This window comes from Nuphar pumila, chromosome 7 (genome assembly GCF_984573655.1).
Source record: "Nuphar pumila chromosome 7, dmNupPumi1.hap1.1, whole genome shotgun sequence".
Classification (NCBI taxonomy): domain Eukaryota; kingdom Viridiplantae; phylum Streptophyta; class Magnoliopsida; order Nymphaeales; family Nymphaeaceae; genus Nuphar; species Nuphar pumila.
Window position 1 is genome coordinate 118,121,462 of NC_143255.1, and position 21,562 is coordinate 118,143,023.

The 21,562-nt window shown below is 35.7% G+C and overlaps 1 protein-coding gene across 1 annotated transcript in view; it reads left to right on the forward strand.

Moving 5' to 3' along the window:
- Positions 1 to 1,597: 1,597 nt before the first annotated feature.
- The window catches only part of LOC149833139 (Pseudouridine synthase family protein), a 28,315-nt gene continuing 8,350 nt past the window's right edge, over positions 1,598 to 21,562 (forward strand). Inside the window, exons 1-7 of the mRNA XM_090014935.1 lie at positions 1,598 to 2,557; positions 4,771 to 4,826; positions 4,923 to 5,005; positions 5,851 to 5,929; positions 15,432 to 15,542; positions 15,718 to 15,827; positions 16,651 to 16,734. Of these exons, the coding sequence (XP_089871061.1) occupies positions 1,696 to 2,557; positions 4,771 to 4,826; positions 4,923 to 5,005; positions 5,851 to 5,929; positions 15,432 to 15,542; positions 15,718 to 15,827; positions 16,651 to 16,734 (1,385 nt within the window). The 5' untranslated portion in view covers positions 1,598 to 1,695. The remainder of the gene's footprint in view (positions 2,558 to 4,770; positions 4,827 to 4,922; positions 5,006 to 5,850; positions 5,930 to 15,431; positions 15,543 to 15,717; positions 15,828 to 16,650; positions 16,735 to 21,562) is intronic.

The following is a 21,562-nucleotide window of genomic DNA, read 5'->3' on the forward strand; positions in this document are numbered from 1 at the left end:
GAAATGTGATATATATATATATATATATATATATATATATATATATATATATATATATATATATATATATATATATATATATATATATAAAATGTGTGTGTATGAAGAGCAAAAGTGCAAAAATATGCAAGAATGAAGAATATTGTATGTTTAAACAAATTTTACTTTTATAGTAATATTATGACAATTAGTAAGAATTAATCATTTTTCTTAGTAAAATATGTGATTACAACAACAACACTATACCTTCATCCCAAAACAATTGGGGTCGGCGATATGAACCAAAAAAGAAAATCATTCTGGGTCTTCCACATGAATCCTTCTCCTCCAATCATTTCTATCCAATGTCATGTCCTCGGTGAGGTTCAAATCATTCATATCCTTTCCTATCATTATTTTTCTTAATAAAATATGTGATTACATTGACTATAATTATAAAGCAATTATAAAATTGGATATGTTTTATATAAATGAGTGCATAGTTGACTTACTTTTCATAAAGTATCAAATATCATAAATAAAGTATTTAAATGCAACATAGGTTTAGATGGAATCAAGAAATAAAAAAATAATATAGTTATATTAATTTTTGAAAATTTGCAATTTTATCCAATATATTACATTATCATAATATTAAAATTGTATACAAAATTTAGCTTTTTAAATAAGTTATTAAAATTTTGGATAACACATAGATAAAACTTTTTTATTAAAAAATGAAATTTCTTAAGGAAAACTTGACAGAAATGTACGGAAACATGTTTGCCAAATAAATGAAACGAGTTTCCCATATAAAACGAGAAGATTTCCCATGTGATGTGAAATAAGTTTCTCACTCGATTAGAAACATGTTTCCCATATATTTTTAGAAGTTTCTCACAAGTTTTGAAAACACATGGTTTTTTGTTTTGAAAACTGTTTCTCAATAAACGAGTTTCCCACATGTAAGTGAAGTTTCCAGTAACCTTGGACTAAACCTCATGAGGAAAAGTGCTATTGTGAGTATGAAATTCTAACTCCTTCATAGTAGCATGTTTGGTTGCATCTCATGTGATTTGAAGTCATGAATTCAAACCATGTGTTTCAGCATGTGATTTGGAATCACTTGAGAGTACGTTTGGTTGCATTCTAATGTGATTTGGAATGTCAAGCAGGTGAGAGAACAAATCTCATTTGCACAACTAAACAAACATGTGATTTGTAATCTCATGCAAATAAGAAACAAAATATAATCACATTTTGAAGTGAATCTCAGGCGATTACAAATCACGTGAAATATGTGATTTGAAATTCGTACGACTTCAAATCATGGAATCATATGAGATGCAACTGAACATACTTCAAATGTGTCGCATCCGTATCTTTGTGACGTGCTTCGAACCGAAAGAAAGCTCATAGGAAATATATATTGCCAAAAAACTTACGAATTTTTTTTTTGTTACCGAGGTGGTATCCCATGTGGTAAGCGGGGTCCTGTGTCAAAATGAAGGCACAGGATCGAATCCCTCTGCCACATGGGGCGGCTGCTTGCCTTTCAAAAAACGGAAAAAAAAGTTGCGAAGAACATTATCGAAAAATAAAAAACGTTGCAAGAACTTCGAAATCCATCTGACAGACAGGCAGAGCCGCTGGGTGGCTGAGCAAAGCTCATCACAAGCCGGCGGTGTGGCATCAGCTTCCTCCATCGTAAAGCTAATGCCTCAAACGTTGGCCGCGCGAGCGGGCCTGCGCGCCCTTCATCTGCGGCATTCTGCATCAGGCGGGCGCGCCCTGAGACCGACCGCCCTTTTCGCCTTCTCCAGGAACCTGCTCGCCTTCTCCTCCTCTTCTTTCTCCTCCACTCCCTACCCTCTGCAGTATGAGCTCATCGCCTCTCATCCTGTCCACCCCCGCCCTTCCCCTCCTCGATCCAGACACAACAATCCCCACACCGATGCCATGCCTTCCTTCGGCCCACACGACGAGGACATGGACAAATCCAAGCGGAAGTACTACCTCAAGCGGAGGAAGCGGATGTACGGCTCCGATTCGGAGGGCGACGACCGTGGGCGCCGGGACGACGAGTTCGTCGAGATGAGGCCCGAGGTCGTGGAATTCCCGACCCTGCATTCCAGGGAGGAGGAATTGTACTTCTACGATGCGTTCGCCTTCCCGTGGGAGAAGGACAAGCATTACAGGATGGTGCACCAGCTGGAGAAGAAGTACTTCCCCGGACAGGGCCTCGAGAACGCCTTCGTGCAGCCGGGCGAGGAGCGGAGGGATGGGAAGGGATCGAGGGGGAGGAAGGGGAAGTTGGAGCGTGAAGATGACGGGGACGATAAGCGGTTGATTTTCTTCGAGGATGGGAAGGGGGAGAAGCCGGCGAAGCCGGCGGAGAGTCCGGGGAAGAAGGTGGAGGTATCGGAGAGGAAGGTGGAGGAGTTCTTCAAGGGTTTGAGCAAGGGGTCCAAGGTTGGGGAAGCTCCCGGGGAGCCGTATGTGTTGACGCGGCACGACGATCTTCCGGCGAGATGGGATGGACCTTCGGGCACCGTCGTCTTGGTCGATAAACCGAAAGGTCTCGTTCGATTACAATCTTGTTTTTTTATCATTTTGGATTGCCTGGGAATTCATTCCTTTTTCATGATGTACAATAGCGTGCCTTTTGGTTTTTATGCTCATGGAACTAGTGTTCCTCCCGGAAAAATCTTTGGACCACGTGGTGTGTTTCTGAATTGCGCTTCTTTCATTCAACCACACCATCTGTTTTGATATGTGTTAACAAGGTGGTCAGTGATAATGGCGTTTGCCTAAAGAAAAACTGAAATTGTCTGCTTGTATGTCCTTCATTTAGTTATGCATGAAGCGTTTAATTGTAGTCCTAATCTGTATTATAGAATAGGCATATAAGTAACAGAAAAAATTATAGATCTACTTTGATGTGTAGGTGCATAAGTAGGAACTGACATCCCATATATACCAAGATCATTCATATTTACAAAATGTTGGACAAAGTGTATATCAGGAGAAGGTAATATGAGGATTTGATTGATCATCCCATGCATACACACAGATATATGATGCAGGAATACAATTGCTTACTGGTTATTAATAAGTTTGCCACAAACTTGCACCTCTGTCAAATTCCGAATAGGCGAATACCGTGACGGTTACAGATGTTAATTTTCACTACTTGTGTGTGTGTGTGTGCCTACATGTTTGTTTAAGCAAGCAAGCACTTTTGTGTAATAACTCTACCAAAGGTGACCCCATTATAGGGATAGTCTCGGGCATGCCAATTACAATTTTGACTACCCTTTAACCAATTTGGTCCCAAGGTAAAGAATAACCAGTAAACCAAATAATGTAGTCAATACAGCTAGAACTACACCTGCAAGCGAGAAGCAAGCAAGCAAGGGCACTCTCTCTCTACAACACCTCATCCATCATCATTTCCAGCCGCCTTCAACAAAACAAGCAAGCAAGCACCCACGTGTGCACCTAGACCACCACATCTATTGTCTATTCGGCGTTTCTACTGTCTCTATCAATACCGCTATTGCCACCATCAAGAACACATTCAACTAGATCTCTGAAATTTAGCCAGTTTCATCCCCAAGTAACCAGTAATCTTATAAAAAGTATATACAATGGAATGACAATTATCCACTTGAAGGAACATCTTTGCAGAAACTAGACATTTGGAAAAAGATCTTCTCTAGGAGAACAACTGCATTCCTATTTGCATGTAACTGTGGGTAGGATCACTGAACAAATGATTGGAAGAAGAGGATCATATCCAAAAGAATCACTTTCCTTCTGTAGAAGGGTACATGCAGGAATTTAAGCCAGTTCTTCTATGTTTCTTGGACACTGACACAGGTGTTGGTGTCGGACATGGCGGGTCTTAAAAAATTAGATTCTTGGACCTGATAATATATATATATATATCTATGAGATAAAACATACTTTTAAAGAATTGTGCAAACAAAACCATAAAATATAAAATGCACATTCCCTTTCCATTTGTATTTTGATCCTTGATAATTTACAGTTTTATGAACATGTAAGATTGTAAGTACAAAAAGTCAAAAACAAATCATCAAGACTAATGAGTGTCAATGTGTGATCGATACTTCCCAGGTGAGTATCTTCCACACCGTAGATTATTTGACACTTCCTTGTTTAACAAGTAAGTATCCATAAAGCTGGACACCCCTGTCCTTTATGCAAGAAACTGGACACTCCTTGGACATGGTGTGTCCAAACACAATTTAAGGTGTTGGACACCCGAAACGCTTGTCCAAAATTTTGAATACTTCTAATTTAAAAAGCGGTGTGTCAGTGTCATGTCCAGGAGTATCGCTTTTTCTTCTTACACTGACACTTCAACCTAGGTGAAATGTCCATGTAACATAGCAGTTCATAAATGTAGTCTCAAATCTTTTTCTTTCTAATTAAATTACTTTTGATTGAATCTTAGATTTTGGGTTATTCAAATACTATTCATGGATCATCCTTAATTGGATTTGTTTTGTTGTGTATATTCCTATGATTGCAGCTGTATATTGTGTATAACCTGCATTTGTTTATTTTTGTTATAACTTTTTTTATCAGCAAGCTGTTTAATGGGAATGCTCCATAGTATTTAATATAATTGATGCATTCGTTACAACTTTAATCAAATAAAAAAAGATGAAAATCCCTGAAATCTTGCATTTTGTTATGCTGGAAAATGCAGCAAACTAATGATGTAGTTACATCTTATATTTTTACATTTTCTTTTGGAAGGTTGGACTTCATTTACCGTTTGCGGAAAGCTGCGTCGCTTGGTCAAAGTGCAAAAGGTTTCCTCTCAGCATATTATACCTGCAGAATTGCAGGGTCTACACTTCTCTAATTTTATGATCATAAGATTTTGTTGCTTACAGCTATTGTTACAGGTTGGTCATGCTGGTACCCTTGACCCGATGGCCACTGGTTTGTTGATTGTTTGTGTTGGTAAAGCAACAAAGCAAGTGGAAAGGTATGCTATCTGAATTCATTAGATTATAAATTTTCAGGTTTTGAAAATATAAGAAAAACATAACTCATCAAAATAGCTGCATAAACCCAAGAGTTACCCCTAAACATGCCCTTAAAAAATAACCTGTCACCAATGCAATATGAGTCATTGGGTACAAACCCTGGCACTTCATCTTCTCCATATATGTGGTGTCTGGCAGTGGATGAAATGCCAAAGGTTCATATGAAGTCCACATATTTTCATGATGGTTCTAGGAGGGATTGTCCACACCACATTTGGTGGTTGCATGGGTCACAATTTCCAAGGTCCAAAGACCCTAGTATGCTGGGGTAGGATTATTTGATTAAAACAGATTTCAATATGCTCTAAACACGGAGTCATGGCTTGCTAATTCCTGGAAACATGCACGATTGGTTTGCTTCTAGCCTAGCCTGAACAGTAAACCAGGCAATGTTCAGGCCAAGGTAAAATATCCTTGCAATGGCCATGGCCCATGACCTGAGCCCAACCTGTTACCCATATACATGGAGCCTAGGTCTTGGGCTCATGCTTGATAGGACCTGGGTCCAGTACGTGGCCAATGCTGAGGGGAAGCCCAACAGGAACCTGGTGAGTCAGTCTTTTTCTCAGGTTCAGGTTCTTATGGGCCTATCCCGATGCCCCCCCAACATGATCTTGCTTGGACTGAGTGTAACCATATGGAATGTTTCCTAAGTTTTTGATGCTTAAACAACTTCTGCAGAATTATGTCACAATTATTAGTTTGACACTGTTGCTGTCCCTTGAAGTATTTGTTAACCTTTTTTAATTCTTGTATCAATATCTCCTATTCCTATTCTTTGCAGGTATCAGGATATGTTTAAAGGTTATAGTGGAGTTTTTCGATTAGGAGAGGCAACTTCAACGTGGGATGCTGATTCACCGGTGTGTGTGTTAGTTTCAACTAATGATCAGTGCCACTCAGGTTTTTGAATAAAAAACTATGTTCATAACTCCATGGATGCTAAAAGTTTCTAATACTTCAATTAAAGTGCACTTAGTTACTGAAGAGAAAAATTGAAATTCCTTTTGTAGTATCTCTTTTGTTTAGATGGTGATCTTGTTCATGTTCAGAAATCATTTGTTGCCTAAGTATTACAAGTTTCAAGGGATATGGGCTGTTATAGGTGAAATGAAATGGGGATCTTCGAAACACGAGCTTAGATTCACAAGGGCAAGTGTCAAGAATGACACTAAAGCATAACCCTTAAAAAGGGTATAACTGAAAACAAAATAAAAATGTATTCTTTATTGATATGAAAAACCAATTGCTTAAGAAGCATTGGAATGAAATACAAGAGGGGCTGCACCCCTTTATATACACAGCTGAAAGAGGACTCAATAGAGCTGTTGGATACAGTCCAACAGCTTTGGACTGCGTCAGTCCAACAACTCTATTGCTAGTCAAGTCTGAACAGGACTTGACTAGCAACAGTCATTCTAGTTCAAACTGAACTAGATGACATAAAGACAAAAAATAAAAATAAAGGAAAAAAAATTATACAAAAGAAAGAAATGAAAAATGTATTTATATATATATAATAATATAATATTATATATATATATATATATATATATATATATATACAGTTTTATATTTTAACACTCCCCCTCAAACTTACGGTACAATGAGCGAAAGGTTGTCTAAGAGAAAGTGAAATCGGGGAGCAACGAGAGGCTTTGTATAGAAGTCTGCTAACTGATATTATGAAGTGACATATGGCAGATCAATTATCCCGTGTAGATATTCCTCTCTAACGTAGTGACAATTCATTTCGATGTGTTTGGTGCGTTTGTGGAATGTTCTGTTACTGGCAATGTAGATCGCACTTTTGTTGTCACAACACATTTGTGGAGTCTTTGTTACTTCAACTCCCATGTCAGCAAGCAGTCGTCATAGCCAAACTACTTCCATGGTCATGGTTGCCATGACTCTGTATTCAACTTCGGTGGATGAGAGAGATACCTTCTGTTGCTTTTTACACCTCCACGAGATCAATAATTTCCCTAAAAAGACACAAAAGCCAGTGGTTGAGTGTCTGTTATTGGGATCACCTCCCCAATCAGCATCAGTATATGCAATTAAATCAAGAGAAGAGGAGGAAGATAAGAAAAGTCCTCGTGAAAGAGATGACTTGATGTATATGATAATACGCATGATTGCTCCCATAAGAACAAAAGTAGGAGTATGTTGAAATTGACTTGCTGTGTGAACAACATGTGTTATATCTGGTCTGGTAATGGATAAATAGGAAAGTGCCCTGACAAGCTGTCTGTAAGGAGTAAGGTCTACAAAAAGTTCTCTATCATCAATCTTCATTTTAACATTAACAACTTCTGGAGTGTCAACTTTCTTATCATCAGTAATACCAGACCTGAAAACAATATCAAAAGCAAATTTAGTCTGAGATAATAAATATCCTTTAGGAGAATAAGCAACTTTAATGCCTAAAAAATATCTCAACAAGCCCAAATCAGTCATTTTAAAATGAGATTTAAGAAGTGTTTTGATTGTTTCAACTCCATGTTTATCGCTTCCGGTGATGATCATATCATCCACATAGAGAAGAAGCACAATGATCCTTGCATCAGAATTTTTAATAAATAAAGCAATGTCAGTTAAACAGAATTGAAAACCAATATCAATCATAACACGATTAAACCTATCATACCAAACTTTTGGTGCTTGTTTAAGTCCATAAAGAGCTTTTTCTAAGCGAAGAACTTTACCCTTAGGAATACTTAGACCAGGAGGGGGTTCCATGTATACTTCTTCAACTAACTTTTCATTTAAAAAAGCATTTTTGACATCCATTTGAAAAATATACCATTTTTTAATAGAAATTAAGGCAATTAAGGTTCGGACAGTTGTCATACGAGCCACCGGAGCAAAGGTTTCTTTATAATCAATCTCATATTCTTGGGCATAACCTTTGGCTACTAAACGGGCTTTATATCTTTCAAGAGTACCATCACTCTTGGTTTTAATTTTATAAACCCATCGACATCCTATAGTTTTCTTTTCTGGAGGAAGATCTTGAATATTCCATGTAGAAGCCTTTTCAAGTGCGTCTAATTCAGCTTTCATGGCTTCTATCCATTGTGGATGGTTCTTCATATGAGTGAATTAATGCAATAACTGCCCTATATGTGGGTGAAAAAGACTCGTATGATACAAACTTTTCTGGAGGCCTCGAGACTCGGGATGATTGTCTAGTTGGAATGTTAGAATATTTTTCAAGTGCACATGGAGGATTAGACTCATGTCGCCTAGAATATTGAATACTAGTATCTCTATGAACTTCATTTTCAACATTAAGATCAATAATTCTTTGATCATCATCAAAGTTACAGTCAAGGTCATATTCATTAGATGTTGATGTTAGATCTAGCAAAAAGTACTCAGTGACGTCTTTTAATTTTCTAAAATCAAAGAAGCTCTCATTTTCAAGAAAGGAAACATTTCTAGACACATATAGTTTATTATTTTTGAAGTCAAAACATCTATAACCTTTCTGGTTTTCAGTATATCCTAAAAAGGCACAGGGAATCCCACGAGGGGAAAGTTTATCATTTTTGTCAGTAAATATGAAACATTTTTACCCAAATATTCTTAGTCTAGAGTAGTCTGGAGAAATGTTCATAAGTTTTTCAATGAGAGTGATATTTTGTAACAAAGAAGATGACATCCTATTAATGAGATAGGTGACAGTTAAGGCAACTTCTGCCCAAAAGTCTTTCGGGACTTGATTTGCTATTAATAAAGTCCTAGTGGTTTTTATAATATGGCGATGTTTTCGTTCTGCTAGTCCATTTTGTTGAGGTGTATAAAGATACGATCTTTGATGTGTGATGCCATGCAATTTAAGATAATTTTGAAAAACTGTGGATAAAAACTATCCTCTTGAATCTGTGCGAAAAATAATAATATCATTTTGAAACTTGTTTTTAACCATATTATGAAAAGTTTGAAAGTATGAAAATACTTCAGACTTATGTTTGAGAAAGTACATCCACGTATGTCGGGAGAAATCATCGACAAAAATAACATAGTAAACAAATCCTCTTTTAGAAATTACTGGTGTAAGACTCCAAACATCCGAGTGTATTAATTCAAGTGGTCTTGAAGATAAAAAGGTTCTGTTCTGAAATGATAATCTTTTCATTTTGCCGAGAATACAATCTTTACAATCAAATGATTCAGAGTTACAAAATTTCTCTAGATTTGGAAAATGTTGGATTTTGGCTATATGTGGGTGACCAAGTCTCTTATGCCAGAGTTCCAACTCTATTTTTTGAATATTATAACAAAAAGCTTTCTTCGGCATTTCCAAAAAATCCATGTAATAGAGTCATCCTTCTCTATGACCTTCCTCAATCAGTTTGCCTGACTGACGATCCTGTACCCAACAACCATGAGAAGAAAAAGAAATATTACACCCATAATCAGAAATTTGAGATACAGATAAAAGATTTAAATTTAATTTGGGAACATGTCTAATTTTTGAAATAGAAAATTTCTTTGTTTTATAAATTTTTTTAAAATTTCCTATTCCTTCTATTTCAAGAGAAGTCCCATCAACAGTAAAAACCTTTGACACACTTGTTTTATTTTTAACACATTTGGATAGATTTTGATTATTTGGGGTCATATGAAAAGATGCACCAAAGTCAAGGAGCAAAAATTTTTTACCTAGATCAGAAAAAGATGAGGCTGCTGCGCCGGTTGAAGCTTCAGATGAGGAAGAGACACCTTTGATGAGAGGCTGAAGAATCTCCATTAGTTGGGCCAGGGAAACTGGTGCATCCTGAACTTTAGGATCCGATCCAGCAATTGCAACTCTTTTTTCTCTCAGCTCCTTAAGTTTGGGACATTGTGGCTTGTAGTGTCCCGGTTCATGACAATGATGACAAATAACTTTCTTCTTATCATAGTCACCATTTTGTTGGTTAAAGTGAGGAGACCTATATGATCGAACATGATTTCTTGGTCTAGACACGGTTAAAACGGAATCATCTTCAATTTTTAAAGAACCTTTCTAGAGATGATTTTCTTCCATTGTTAACTCTTCAATAGTTTCAACAATAGAAGGATTTTTTTCCCGGTGAAGTAGGGCCGATTTAGTGGTTTCAAATTCCGGCCTTAATCCAGTGATAAACTGGTAAAAATGTTCAGCATCGCGTTGTTTTCTGACGAAGCTCGATGTCTTCGACACAATGTCACTTTGGTTCTAAAAGGGAAAGTTCTTCCCAAAGTTCGGACAACCCATTGTAATATTCACGAATAGTTTTGTCTCCTTGTGTCATCATTCGAACTTTTTCTTGGAGGTTGCACACGTGTGCAATATCTTTAAGGGAATACATATTCTTAAGGTATTCTCATGCCTTATCGGCATGATCAAATTTGGCAAGACTTGAGCATTTTTTAATGTCAACGCTATTGATAAGCCATGACATTATCTTCACATGAGATATTCTCCATTCTTTTCATTTCTTCTCGTATGAGGCAATAGCTTTGATTTTCTCTTCTTCCGATAGAGGGACCTTTTTATCTCCCTCCTTTTTAGTAAGAGATAGCTTAGGTTCCGAATCAGAACCATCCACAATCCCCCATAGCCTTTTCCCCATATATGGTGCTTCATGATTGAAACCCATGTTAGATAGTTCGTATCACTTAGTTTCATAGGCATGATGGTGACTTTATCATTGTCATCTATCGATTACAAGGAGAGAAAGAATAAGGATAGAAGAGAAACAAGAAGGAAAATGAAAAAGAAATAAAAAAAAAACAATACAACAAGATGTGAAATCTTCCCTAATGAAGTGATAAAACACTTCTCTTCAAGTGGCGAACACTTTTGTAAATGGGCACGGAAACTGAGACAACTTTTCCTTAAGATTTAGTACTTCCGCGGCTCTGATACCATGAAATGGGGATCTTCAAAACACGAGCTTAGATTCACAAGGGCAAGTGTCAAGAATGACACTAAAGCATAACCCTTAAAAAGGGTATAACTGGAAACAAAATAAAAATAAAAATGTATTCTTTATTGATATGAAAAACCAATTGCTTAAGAAGCATTGGAATGAAATACAAGAGGGGCTGCACCCTATACACAGCTGAAAGAGGACTCAATAGAGCAGTTGGACACAATCTAACAGCTCTATTTAGAGTTGTTGGAATGTGTTAGTCCAACAACTCTATTGCTAGTCAAGTTTGGACAGGACTTGACTAGCAAGAGTCATTCTAGTTCAAACTGAACTAGATGACATAAAGACAAAAATTAAAAATAAAGAAAAAAAATTACAGAAAAGAAAGAAATGAAAAATGTATTTATATATAATAATATATATATATATATATATATATGTACAGTTTTACATTTTAACAATAGGTTGTGATGCAACTTTTTCAATAAAGCATTTTAAAATAATATTTTCAATAAAAACGTTTGTGCAAACCGTGCATCAAATAATAAAAACCGGTTCACACTAGTGGTGAAGTCTAGGTCGAACTTAGGAAATGAGAAAAATACTTTGTATTCTACAAATAACTAAGCTACTCTTTATTGCCTTGAAAATAAAAATTAATTAACTAAATAACTAAGAGTATGGCCCCCGCGAAGGACTTAAATAAATAAAAATAAAGTGTCTTATTACAAACCCAAATTGAATTGAATTGAAATAAAATAAAAGTTTAAGCTAAAAAGAAAAGAAAAGGTCTTCAGTGCTCTGAGCTTTTAGTCCATTTTTCTTGTTTTCTTGAACTTTTGCTTTTCTTATTTCCTGAGGGCTCCCTAAGGGGCTCTTTGAGGGCCTTTTGAGGGGACCTTTTAGGAACCTCAGAGGGCTCTTCGGGGGTACTTTAGAGGGCTCACCGCACGTCTAAACGTTTCCCTGCAAGAATCAAAAGACAAAACACAAAATAAAAACACAGAAACTCACAGAAATTTAATGTTAGTTTCAGCTAAAAATCACAAAAACATGAATTAAACTAACTACATGTAATAACTATGAACTAACTTATAACAAACTAAAGTGCTAAAAGACGAAATAACAAAACTAACTATGAACAAGCAATCAAGAAACTAATTCATGACAACTAACTATTGACTAACTCTCGAAACACACTAAACCATGGATTTAGACTAGTTAAATTAACACCTAATGACCTTTAATTGAATATGCAATAAAGTAAAGAAAGCACTAAGGCTAATCCAAAGAAACGTGGACTTAAAAATCACCAACTAACTTTAATAAGCTAATGAACTCTAATTATCACACGACTAAACTAATTTCAGCTGATAGCAACCGTGCATATGAACGGGCTGTATAAACTATAAGACGAAATAAAAAAAATAAATCTGAATCAACCTAAGCTAAGACTAACAATTACATTGCTACTTACCTACCAAAACTAATGAACTAAATGAGTTATCTAATGTAAGTAGTGAACTATGAATTCCAACAAACAAAAATCAACAACTATGGAATTAACTAATCATGCAAGGCAAGAAAAATCAAATTTGACTTAAAAATTAAAACAAATTACAGAAATCAATGAAAGCCTAAGTAACTAATGCAGACTGCTGACGTGCTGTAAAAAAAAAGAATTAAAACACCAACAGAAAAAAAAAGAAATCGCATCCACCTCGTAGATCGGCTGGTAGCCGATTCTCTAAAAACAAAATGATAACGGCTAAGCTTTTAAATCTAACTTTAATCTAATGAATTAAATTAGAAATCTGAAATAAAGAAAACAATAAACTACCTAACAGGAATGGACAAGACTTAACTCTACACTGTATGGCTGCTTGCAATAAAGAAAATGCTGCACTATATCTTATCGATTTTTTTCTAATCTAATAATTAATCTAACTAACTAAAAACTAATCTAATATTTAATAAAGGCTAAATGACAGATTTGAACAGTAAGCAAAACAAAGAAATACGATCTATTTGATGCAAAGAATAAAATTAATTATTTCAGAAAACTATGCTGAAACGCTAAATCAGCTAATAAAGAAAATTTTAGTTAGGTAATCTATGAAACCACGACTATTGAAACTATGATGCAGATCAACTCTAACCTAGATCTACTTAAAACTAATTAAAAATCAAGAAACTACAAGAAAACACTATGTTAAAACTATGGATTTGTCTAAGTTAGTGTTATTCTATGCATAAATCAAGAAAACAACTAATCTAGATTAAGCAAAATATATATTTTTTTTCTTTTTATTTTTCAGATGCTAAATCTAACTACTTTAAACTAGAGATGATGGTGATGCAATGATCAGATGAAATAATATGCAATGATATGATTTATGAGATGCAGAAACTAAAACTATGGTGAAAAAGGGGAAGAAGAAGCAAACCGTGTGATTTACCTCTGACGGATGGGTTGAGAAGAAGAAGGTGGTCTTTCCCGCTGCAATCAAACGAACTCCGCTCTCTCTCTCCGACAGAGGGGATGCGAGGAACCGGCGACGATGGGGTTTAGAAGAATGAATGAAAAGCATAAGAAGCAAGAAAAAAGCGGTAGGCAACCGGTCGATCGAACAAGGGGGAGAAAGGAAGAAGGAGAGGCAGAGATGAGAGAGAGAGGGGGGCGCAGGCTACGGAGGAGGAAAAACATGGGTTGCTGCTGAAAAAAATCTATTTATAATAAAAATTAGGTCAAAACACGATTTTTTATGAAAGTTCGAAATTTTTTCTGAAATTTCAAAACAAGTCTTCCTCAAAAATGTATTTTTCAAAAGAGGTTTTTCCTAAACTAATTAAAATTAGTAACTACTCTCCTAATCTAATTAAACTACAAATTAAAAACTCCTAAATTAAATAAAACACTGAAAAAGCAGGGCAAGCTTTGAAATTGATGATTTTATGATATTTTCAATTTCAATGCGGTTTCTCGAAACTAACGATAAAAATGAGGTTTTAATGCGATTTTTATATAGATCATGCATAAAATAAGATGAGTAAAATGTAAAATATATGCATGATAAGATTGCACTTTCCTTTTTTCACTTTAAGTACCAACTTACATTCTACTATTATTATCTATTTGCATGATGTCTTTAATGTAAGATGGCATGGAACAAAAAAGTGGGTGGTGTATGGAACAAGATATATATATATATATATATATATATATATATATATATATATATATATATATATATATATATATACTAATGAAGGTAAGGAACTAATGAGTAGAAATCACTCTTTTCTTCAAAAATTTCCAATTTTTTGTAGATCAAATGTTATGGATGTGATCTACATGGTTTGTTTAGTAGGAAACTTGTTTTGAATCGTGGGATTATGACAAGTAATTAGGTTTTTAAAGGTGTCCAAAAATTAACAGCCCACAATGTGTCAAATTTCATAACTCAAAGGATCACATTTTTACATCAGAAAGCACGATCGAAGGCTTGATCCTTTGCAAACAAACTCTGCTTAACACATCTATGTGGTTAGATTGAGTCGATACAACTTGCACCTATGATTTCTAGCTCATTAGTTTCTTACCTTTATTAGTAGCAAATATTTTTCATATATATATATATATAAAGAAATGTGACTGATCAAATAAATGTTTACAGATAATAGCAGTACTGGTTGGAAAGAATGCCTATAATGAAAGTGACCAACTGAGAATGACTTTTAATGTGTGAACATGACCTAGCTCCATGGACCTCATACACATTCAAATGATCATTGTATATGAAAAAACCTGCTCATGTGTTGTAACCGGATAATCTGAGCCGCTTCCTACAAAATTAAGCATGTAGAACACATCCACATAGTCAGATTAAAAAAGCTAAAATTGCAGAAAATGCTGGTTTGTACTAACATGTCTCTCTCTCTCTTCCCCATGTTGTACCCTGCATCCCCATCCACCTGTATCTGTACCCATGTGACATAGGTGCTGACTGTGCAGCTTGCACTAAGAATAAAGCTGCAACTGTATGGAGCTCTAATTTGATGTTTTCTCATCCAGTTTGAATCCATGAAGGTCTGAAACTTACAAACTTTTATCAGATACATGTTTTGAAATGAGCGAAGTCCTATTGCAAAAAAGATTAATATTTTATCTACAAGATTAGGGCAATCACCCTGATATATAGAAGACTCATCTTAGAAGAAAATGACCAAAATAGTCTTGCTAGTATAAGTTGTATAAGTTATTGTCTTGATCGTTTAGTTTATAGGTAATATATGTTTTAAGAATGACATAAATTTAGTATGCAATATGCTCTTAAGCTTGTATAATAGTTGCTTTTTATTTCCTGTAGGTTTTAGTGAATGTTGAATATCTTTATTTCTTCAATATACTTTTTGATTGATAAACCATCATTGCTTACTAGTAAGTGTTGTTTAGATTATTCAAAGGGAGCCGTGGGAGCATATTAAGGATGAGGATATTAAGAAAGCTGCAGCATCTTTTTGTGGAGAGATATGGCAGGTTCCTCCAATGTTTTCTGCCATAAAAGTATGTTAACTCTCTTTGTCCTTTATAAGGCATAAGTTTCTTTATTAATGGCATGCAATCACTTTCCTCTCTCTCTCATATGCATGTAAAAATATATACGTAAATAATAAATGGGTATATTTTTTAATATTGTTTAATTTAAATCCTCTTTTTTCGCTATTCATATGTCTGGCAGGTTGGAGGTGAAAAATTGTATGAGAAAGCGAGAAGGGGAGAAACCATTGAACTTTCACCTAGACGTGTTTCAATTTTCCAGTTTGATGTTGAACGCAGTTTGGATGATAGGTGTGCTCATCAATATCATATATTGGGTTTCACATTGTTACATGCTTCACCATTATTTGTACTTGTTCTAAACGAGATTTTGCCTCATTTCTTGTAGCTTCTAATATATGAAATATCTCTTAGAGCTATCACATATGATACACTGATTTATGACCTTATGAACTTGTTGGTGCTTAATGGGATCAATCAACTCATTTAATGGAGGCTATTACACTTGGTGATGCTCTAAGCTTATTCTATTATTGTTTTATTAATCCATTTTATCATTGAACTAAATTGTGAATCTTTGTAAACCAATTAAGAAATTTTAAGTGTAGGCTGATGTTTTTTTTATTAAATAATCTTGTTTCCTCCTAGAGAATCTACAAAATGCACTTAGATGTTTCTCTGTTTCAAAATTTTCAAAGGGTTTATTATTTCTTCTGAGTTTGTAGAACACATCAATATTTTCAACTCAGGTAATGAGTTCATGGATCCAACTTAAACAAATTATTTTTAGTTGATTTAAGTGAGAACAATAGCAAAAGTTGGTTATGACTTACCTTTAAGCCACTTATCCTATCCATGATTGGATTGAGTGCAGTTGATTTACAAACTTCTTTGTGTGGTGCTTCCAAATTCAACAAATGAACTTATTACAGCCTCAATGTTTCTGCAAATTATCTTTTAGAAATGTTCTGCTTTTTATTCAGTTGGAAATGATTTCACATATGGACAATTATTTTGTGACCATGTGTATTAATGAGTAGGTTAAAAATTCTACCTGATTTGTTTTCTGGGAATATACTGCCTAAATAATTCTGGTTGTTAACATGTTGTGCAGACAAAATTTGATTTTTAGAGTGACATGCTCAAAAGGAACATATATACGCTCCCTATGTGCAGACTTTGGGAAGGCCCTTGGCAGGTGTTTGTTCTTTCCCTCAGAGTTTCTATATATTTATCTTTTCGATGTGAACATTTGGTTATTTGAGTGTCTAGACGGCCATTACTTGGTTATATTTTTTGATATCTAAAACTTTTTGGAAGTGCTCAATATTTTTAAACCTTGAACTGTTTTAGTTTCCTTCTCCTTTGCTACTTGAATCCATTATATGTATTTGTAGTTTAACTTGTACTGGTTGTTGATTACTCATATAGTTTGACATCTTTATTGCTATAATGTTGTTTTGGTCTTGTCCATGCATGCATTACCCCTCTGAACCTATTACTGGGCTTTATTTTTTTAAGGAAAGATATATTTTCATTAAATCCACCCTCAGATGAAGCGAAGATAACACAAAAAGCTCCTGGAAGAACTTACAATACTGGAAGAAGTGAACAGTGGATTCCTCTGCCTCTAAACATAAGCAACATCTACCTGCAATCTGTAACCCCTTTGCCTTGATTATTTATTGGGTGTTTATCTTGTCCAAAGCCAAAAACCATGCAAATATTCTCATTCTTGGCGAGGGCTGCCACCCCACGGAATATATTTTGGGGAGCAAAGGCGCATGTGGTTCAAGCATAGTCACCTGGATCGTTAAAGGTAATTTCTCGGAGAGATTTTCAAAAGTTGAGAAATCTCAGGAAAATCTCTGGAGTTTAAAAAATTGAAAAAAATATAAATGAGAACAAAAAGCCTAAGAAAATAACAAGTTTTGTGTTATTTTTCTTTCAAAAATATAAAGAAACATATTTTAAAGGTTTTAAAATATAAAAGAAACAAAAAAATAGGAAATGCAAACTTAAAAAAATAAAAAAACTCAGAAAATATTGCAATATTTTATATTTGCCAATATTTTGAAAATATCACGATATATTCCCGATATTATTGGCAACCTTGAAATCGCCTATAATATCGCAATATTTTCAAAATATCGGTGATATCGGTGACTATGGGTTCAAGCAATGCCCTATAAAAGGAAGCAACTTTTAACTCACTAGAATTAGAAGACGACCAAGTGACAGAATCCACAACATCAGTGGGCTGGAAAGGAGCATTGAGGTCCATGAGTATCATCCTGTCATTAAATTCATCATCCATGAGCTTCCTCTTAAAGAACACCGACCAACCTAGTCCCTCCTCCCAACATTGGCTGACAGAGACATTAGGCTCCCTAGCCATCCTAAAAAGAGAAGAAAAGGTGGGTGACTGATGGGTAGATCCATTTCACCAGTGGTCCAGCCAAAACAACGAGTCCCCCCTCCCAAGCTTGATATGAATCCACTGCTGGAAGTCCTCAAAAGCTTCCAGCCACCCCCTCCATATCCCTGAACATTCTTCCATTTGGTGGAAGGCCTCCATTGTCAAGGGAGCCCACCAATTTATATTTGCATTTGATAAGGTGGATCCAAGGGTTATCCTCTACACAAAGGGACAACCACCATTTGCCTAGGAAGGCTTTATTAAAGATGTCTAACCTTTTCCCAAGCTCCCCAAGTCCCAAATACTGCGAGAAGGTCCCAACTGAGCAAATTCTTGTGATAAATTGGGTTGAACTTGGTTCAGATATATGTTATACTAAATCTGGTTAATCGGATTTTTTCTTAATCAGACTCGGAGTTGGTTCGGTTCCAGGCTATGTTACCGGGACACGCCAGCTTGCCACTTTAGGTGGCGTACCCATGTCGACACGGGTACGGGTACCGGACATGCCATTTTGCGTGTCCTATATTTTCAGTATATAAACTGAATATTATATATTATATTTTTAGTATATAATATATATTTATAATATATATTTTAGATATAACATATATATTTGGATTATATTCAGTAGATATAACATCTATATTTAGATTATATTCAGTGTATTTTGAATATATATATATATATATATATATATATATATATATATATATATATATATATATATATATATATATATATATATAGCCGTGTCCCTGTACCCACATTTTTTGGAATTGCCGTGTCGTACCCTCCGTACCCGCAACTGCACCCAGGTGACATAGGTCTCAGATATAAAATATTTAAACTGAATCCAATCCAGAAACCGACCAAAATCCACAGATTTGCTCGGATTGATAAAATAATTTTCCCACCCTTTTCTTGAATCATGACGTTTATTTCATCATTAGTTTAAAAAGGGTAATAAGTTGCTGGGCAATGTGGCTGAACCTCATTGAAGGTAGGTAAACCTTCCCCATTAGCTAGGTAGACACCATGCCAATTGGTATTAAATAGGGTTGGTGCCTATGTCACATGGGTACGGGTGCAGGTATGGGTATGGGTGCGGAGGGTATGCACAACAATTTCAAAAAATGCAGGTACGGGGACATGACTATATATATATATATATATATATATATATATATATATATATATATATATATATATATATATATATATATATATATATATATATATATATATATATATATATATATATGAGAACTGAACATATTAAGCCCCATTTCTCGTTCTGCCCCATTCTGACCCATATGTTTTAAGTGTTTTATGATAGATCTGAACCGTTAGATGTGTTTAGCATGCTCCATTTAGTGGGAATCGACTCTTGGATCATGTTTTTTCGACGAAAAAACATGTTTTTCTGAGCCGAGAAAAACTGGAAACTTCATAGCCATTGATTTTGGATCACCACAAAACCCTGTATACAGGTCAGATTCCGGCGATCCAAAAGCTGGTTTCCACTAAACAAAACCTATAGATCACATCTACGATGTTATATGTGAGAAGAAATACTTAAAACTATGATTTTTGAAGGGGCCTAATGAGTCCTAATGAAAAAGGGGGCCTAAGGAACGCATTACTCTCTCTCTCTCTCTATATATATATATATATATATATATAAAGAGAGAGTTTGGGTCTGGGTCTAGATTATATATGGATCCACTATATTAGGATCCATATATAAGACATCTTATTACCAATGCATGTCACCACCCAAAACATTAATAAAGGAAGCAACTTTTCATGCTTGAATATTACCATGTTGCCACTGCCCAAACCTTTTTTCGAAGGATGTGACTTTTGGATATTGGATCTAGGGTTAAAACATCAGATCCGGTACCAAATTTGTAATTCTATGTACATTCTGAGTCCGATCTGAGTTCAGAACTGGAGCTGCTGTTTAAAATAGGGTACAATATCAATTTTACCTGTCTGACCCAGATTCGACCTGTTTGCAACCCTAGCCTAGGCCTAATAGTGGGCGCATAACCTGTCCCTACCTAGTCTGATGGGATCAGTACAGTAAATGTTTTTAAAACTTTCACCAAGTTGATCAAGCCCAAACCTAGTGAAATTTTATTTGATTGACCCTTAAAATATACGGCAGATAAAGAGGGAGGGGCGTCTCTCTCTCTCTCTATCTCTCTCTATCTCTCTCTCTTTCTCGCATGCGCGCTCGGTTCCTTCCCCCTCCCCCCCCCCCCCCCCCCCCCCCTCTCTCTCGGATTGTTGCAGGAAGAAGAAGAGGAGGTACTCTCTCTCTCTCTCTCAGGAAGATTGGAAAAAGGAGGTTGAAAGGGTATTCTCTCAATCTCCTTCGTTCTCTTTCGTCTTCTTCTTCCTTCTCCTCCTCTTCCTATTCCTCTTTTGCTTTCTTCCTTCTCCTCATCTTCTTCTTCCTCTTTCTTCTTTCCTTCCTCTTTTGTCTTCTTCCTTCTCCTCCTCCTCTTTCGTCTTCTTCTTCTCTTCTTTCTTTTTTTTCTTCCTTTCCTTCTCCTCTTTCTTTTTTCTTCTCTTCTTCTTTCTTCTTCCTTCCTACCTTTCACCGACATAAAAAAAAGGTTTGGACCAGGGTTGGACCCGACCCAATCCTTCTCCTCCTTTTCCTGCCTCCGGTACTGGTACCCTGTCGGGTCGTGTCGACACGGGTATGGCTGCTCAATAGCCGTGTCTATGTGACATAGGTTGGTGCATTTAGTGCAGTAGGACAACCCCATTCGTATGTGGTCAAAGTTGTAATGAAAAGAGGCAGAAGCAGTAATAGAGCAAAAAGCACTCTTTAAGAGTGACCACAAGAGCCAAGAGCACAAACACTAAAGGTGTACACACAAAACTCACAAAAGTAGAAAATGACTTAAAGTCATAGGTTGAATATTATTGAAGAAAGAAAGAGAAGGGTGAAAACCCCATGCCTTTACAAGGAGAGAGCCTCCTCTATTTATAGAGGAGGAGAACTAAAAAGAAGGCCATAAAGGGGGCTCCCTTCTAGTCGTTGGGAGCCCCAACGGTCATAAATATGATCGTTGGGGCCCCAACGACTAGATGGGTGGGGCCCCTTATGGTCCTCCAAAGTGAAAAATAAGAAATAAAAAAGAAAAAGAAAAAAGGGGAAAAGAAAGGAAAAAAGGAAAAATAAAAAAGGAAAAATTACATGGTAATTTACCAAAACACCCCTATCGGGTTTTTGGTTGTACAGAAAAAGAAAATAAATTATGTATATATACATATATGTATATATATATATATATATATATATATAAGTATATGTATATATATATTAATATATACATAATTAAGACACCCCTTCAAACTTTACGGGGAGAAGACCGAAAGTTTGCTAAGAAGAAACATAAATCGTGGAGTTGGGAGCGCCTTGGTGAAGAAGTCAGCCAGTTGATATTCTGAAGTAACATATGGTAATGTGATAGTTCCTCTGAGATATTCGTCTCGAACATAATGGCAATCCATTTCGATATGCTTGGTCCGCTCATGAAAAGTATGATTGCTTGCAATGTATATCGCACTTTTGTTATCACAGTAG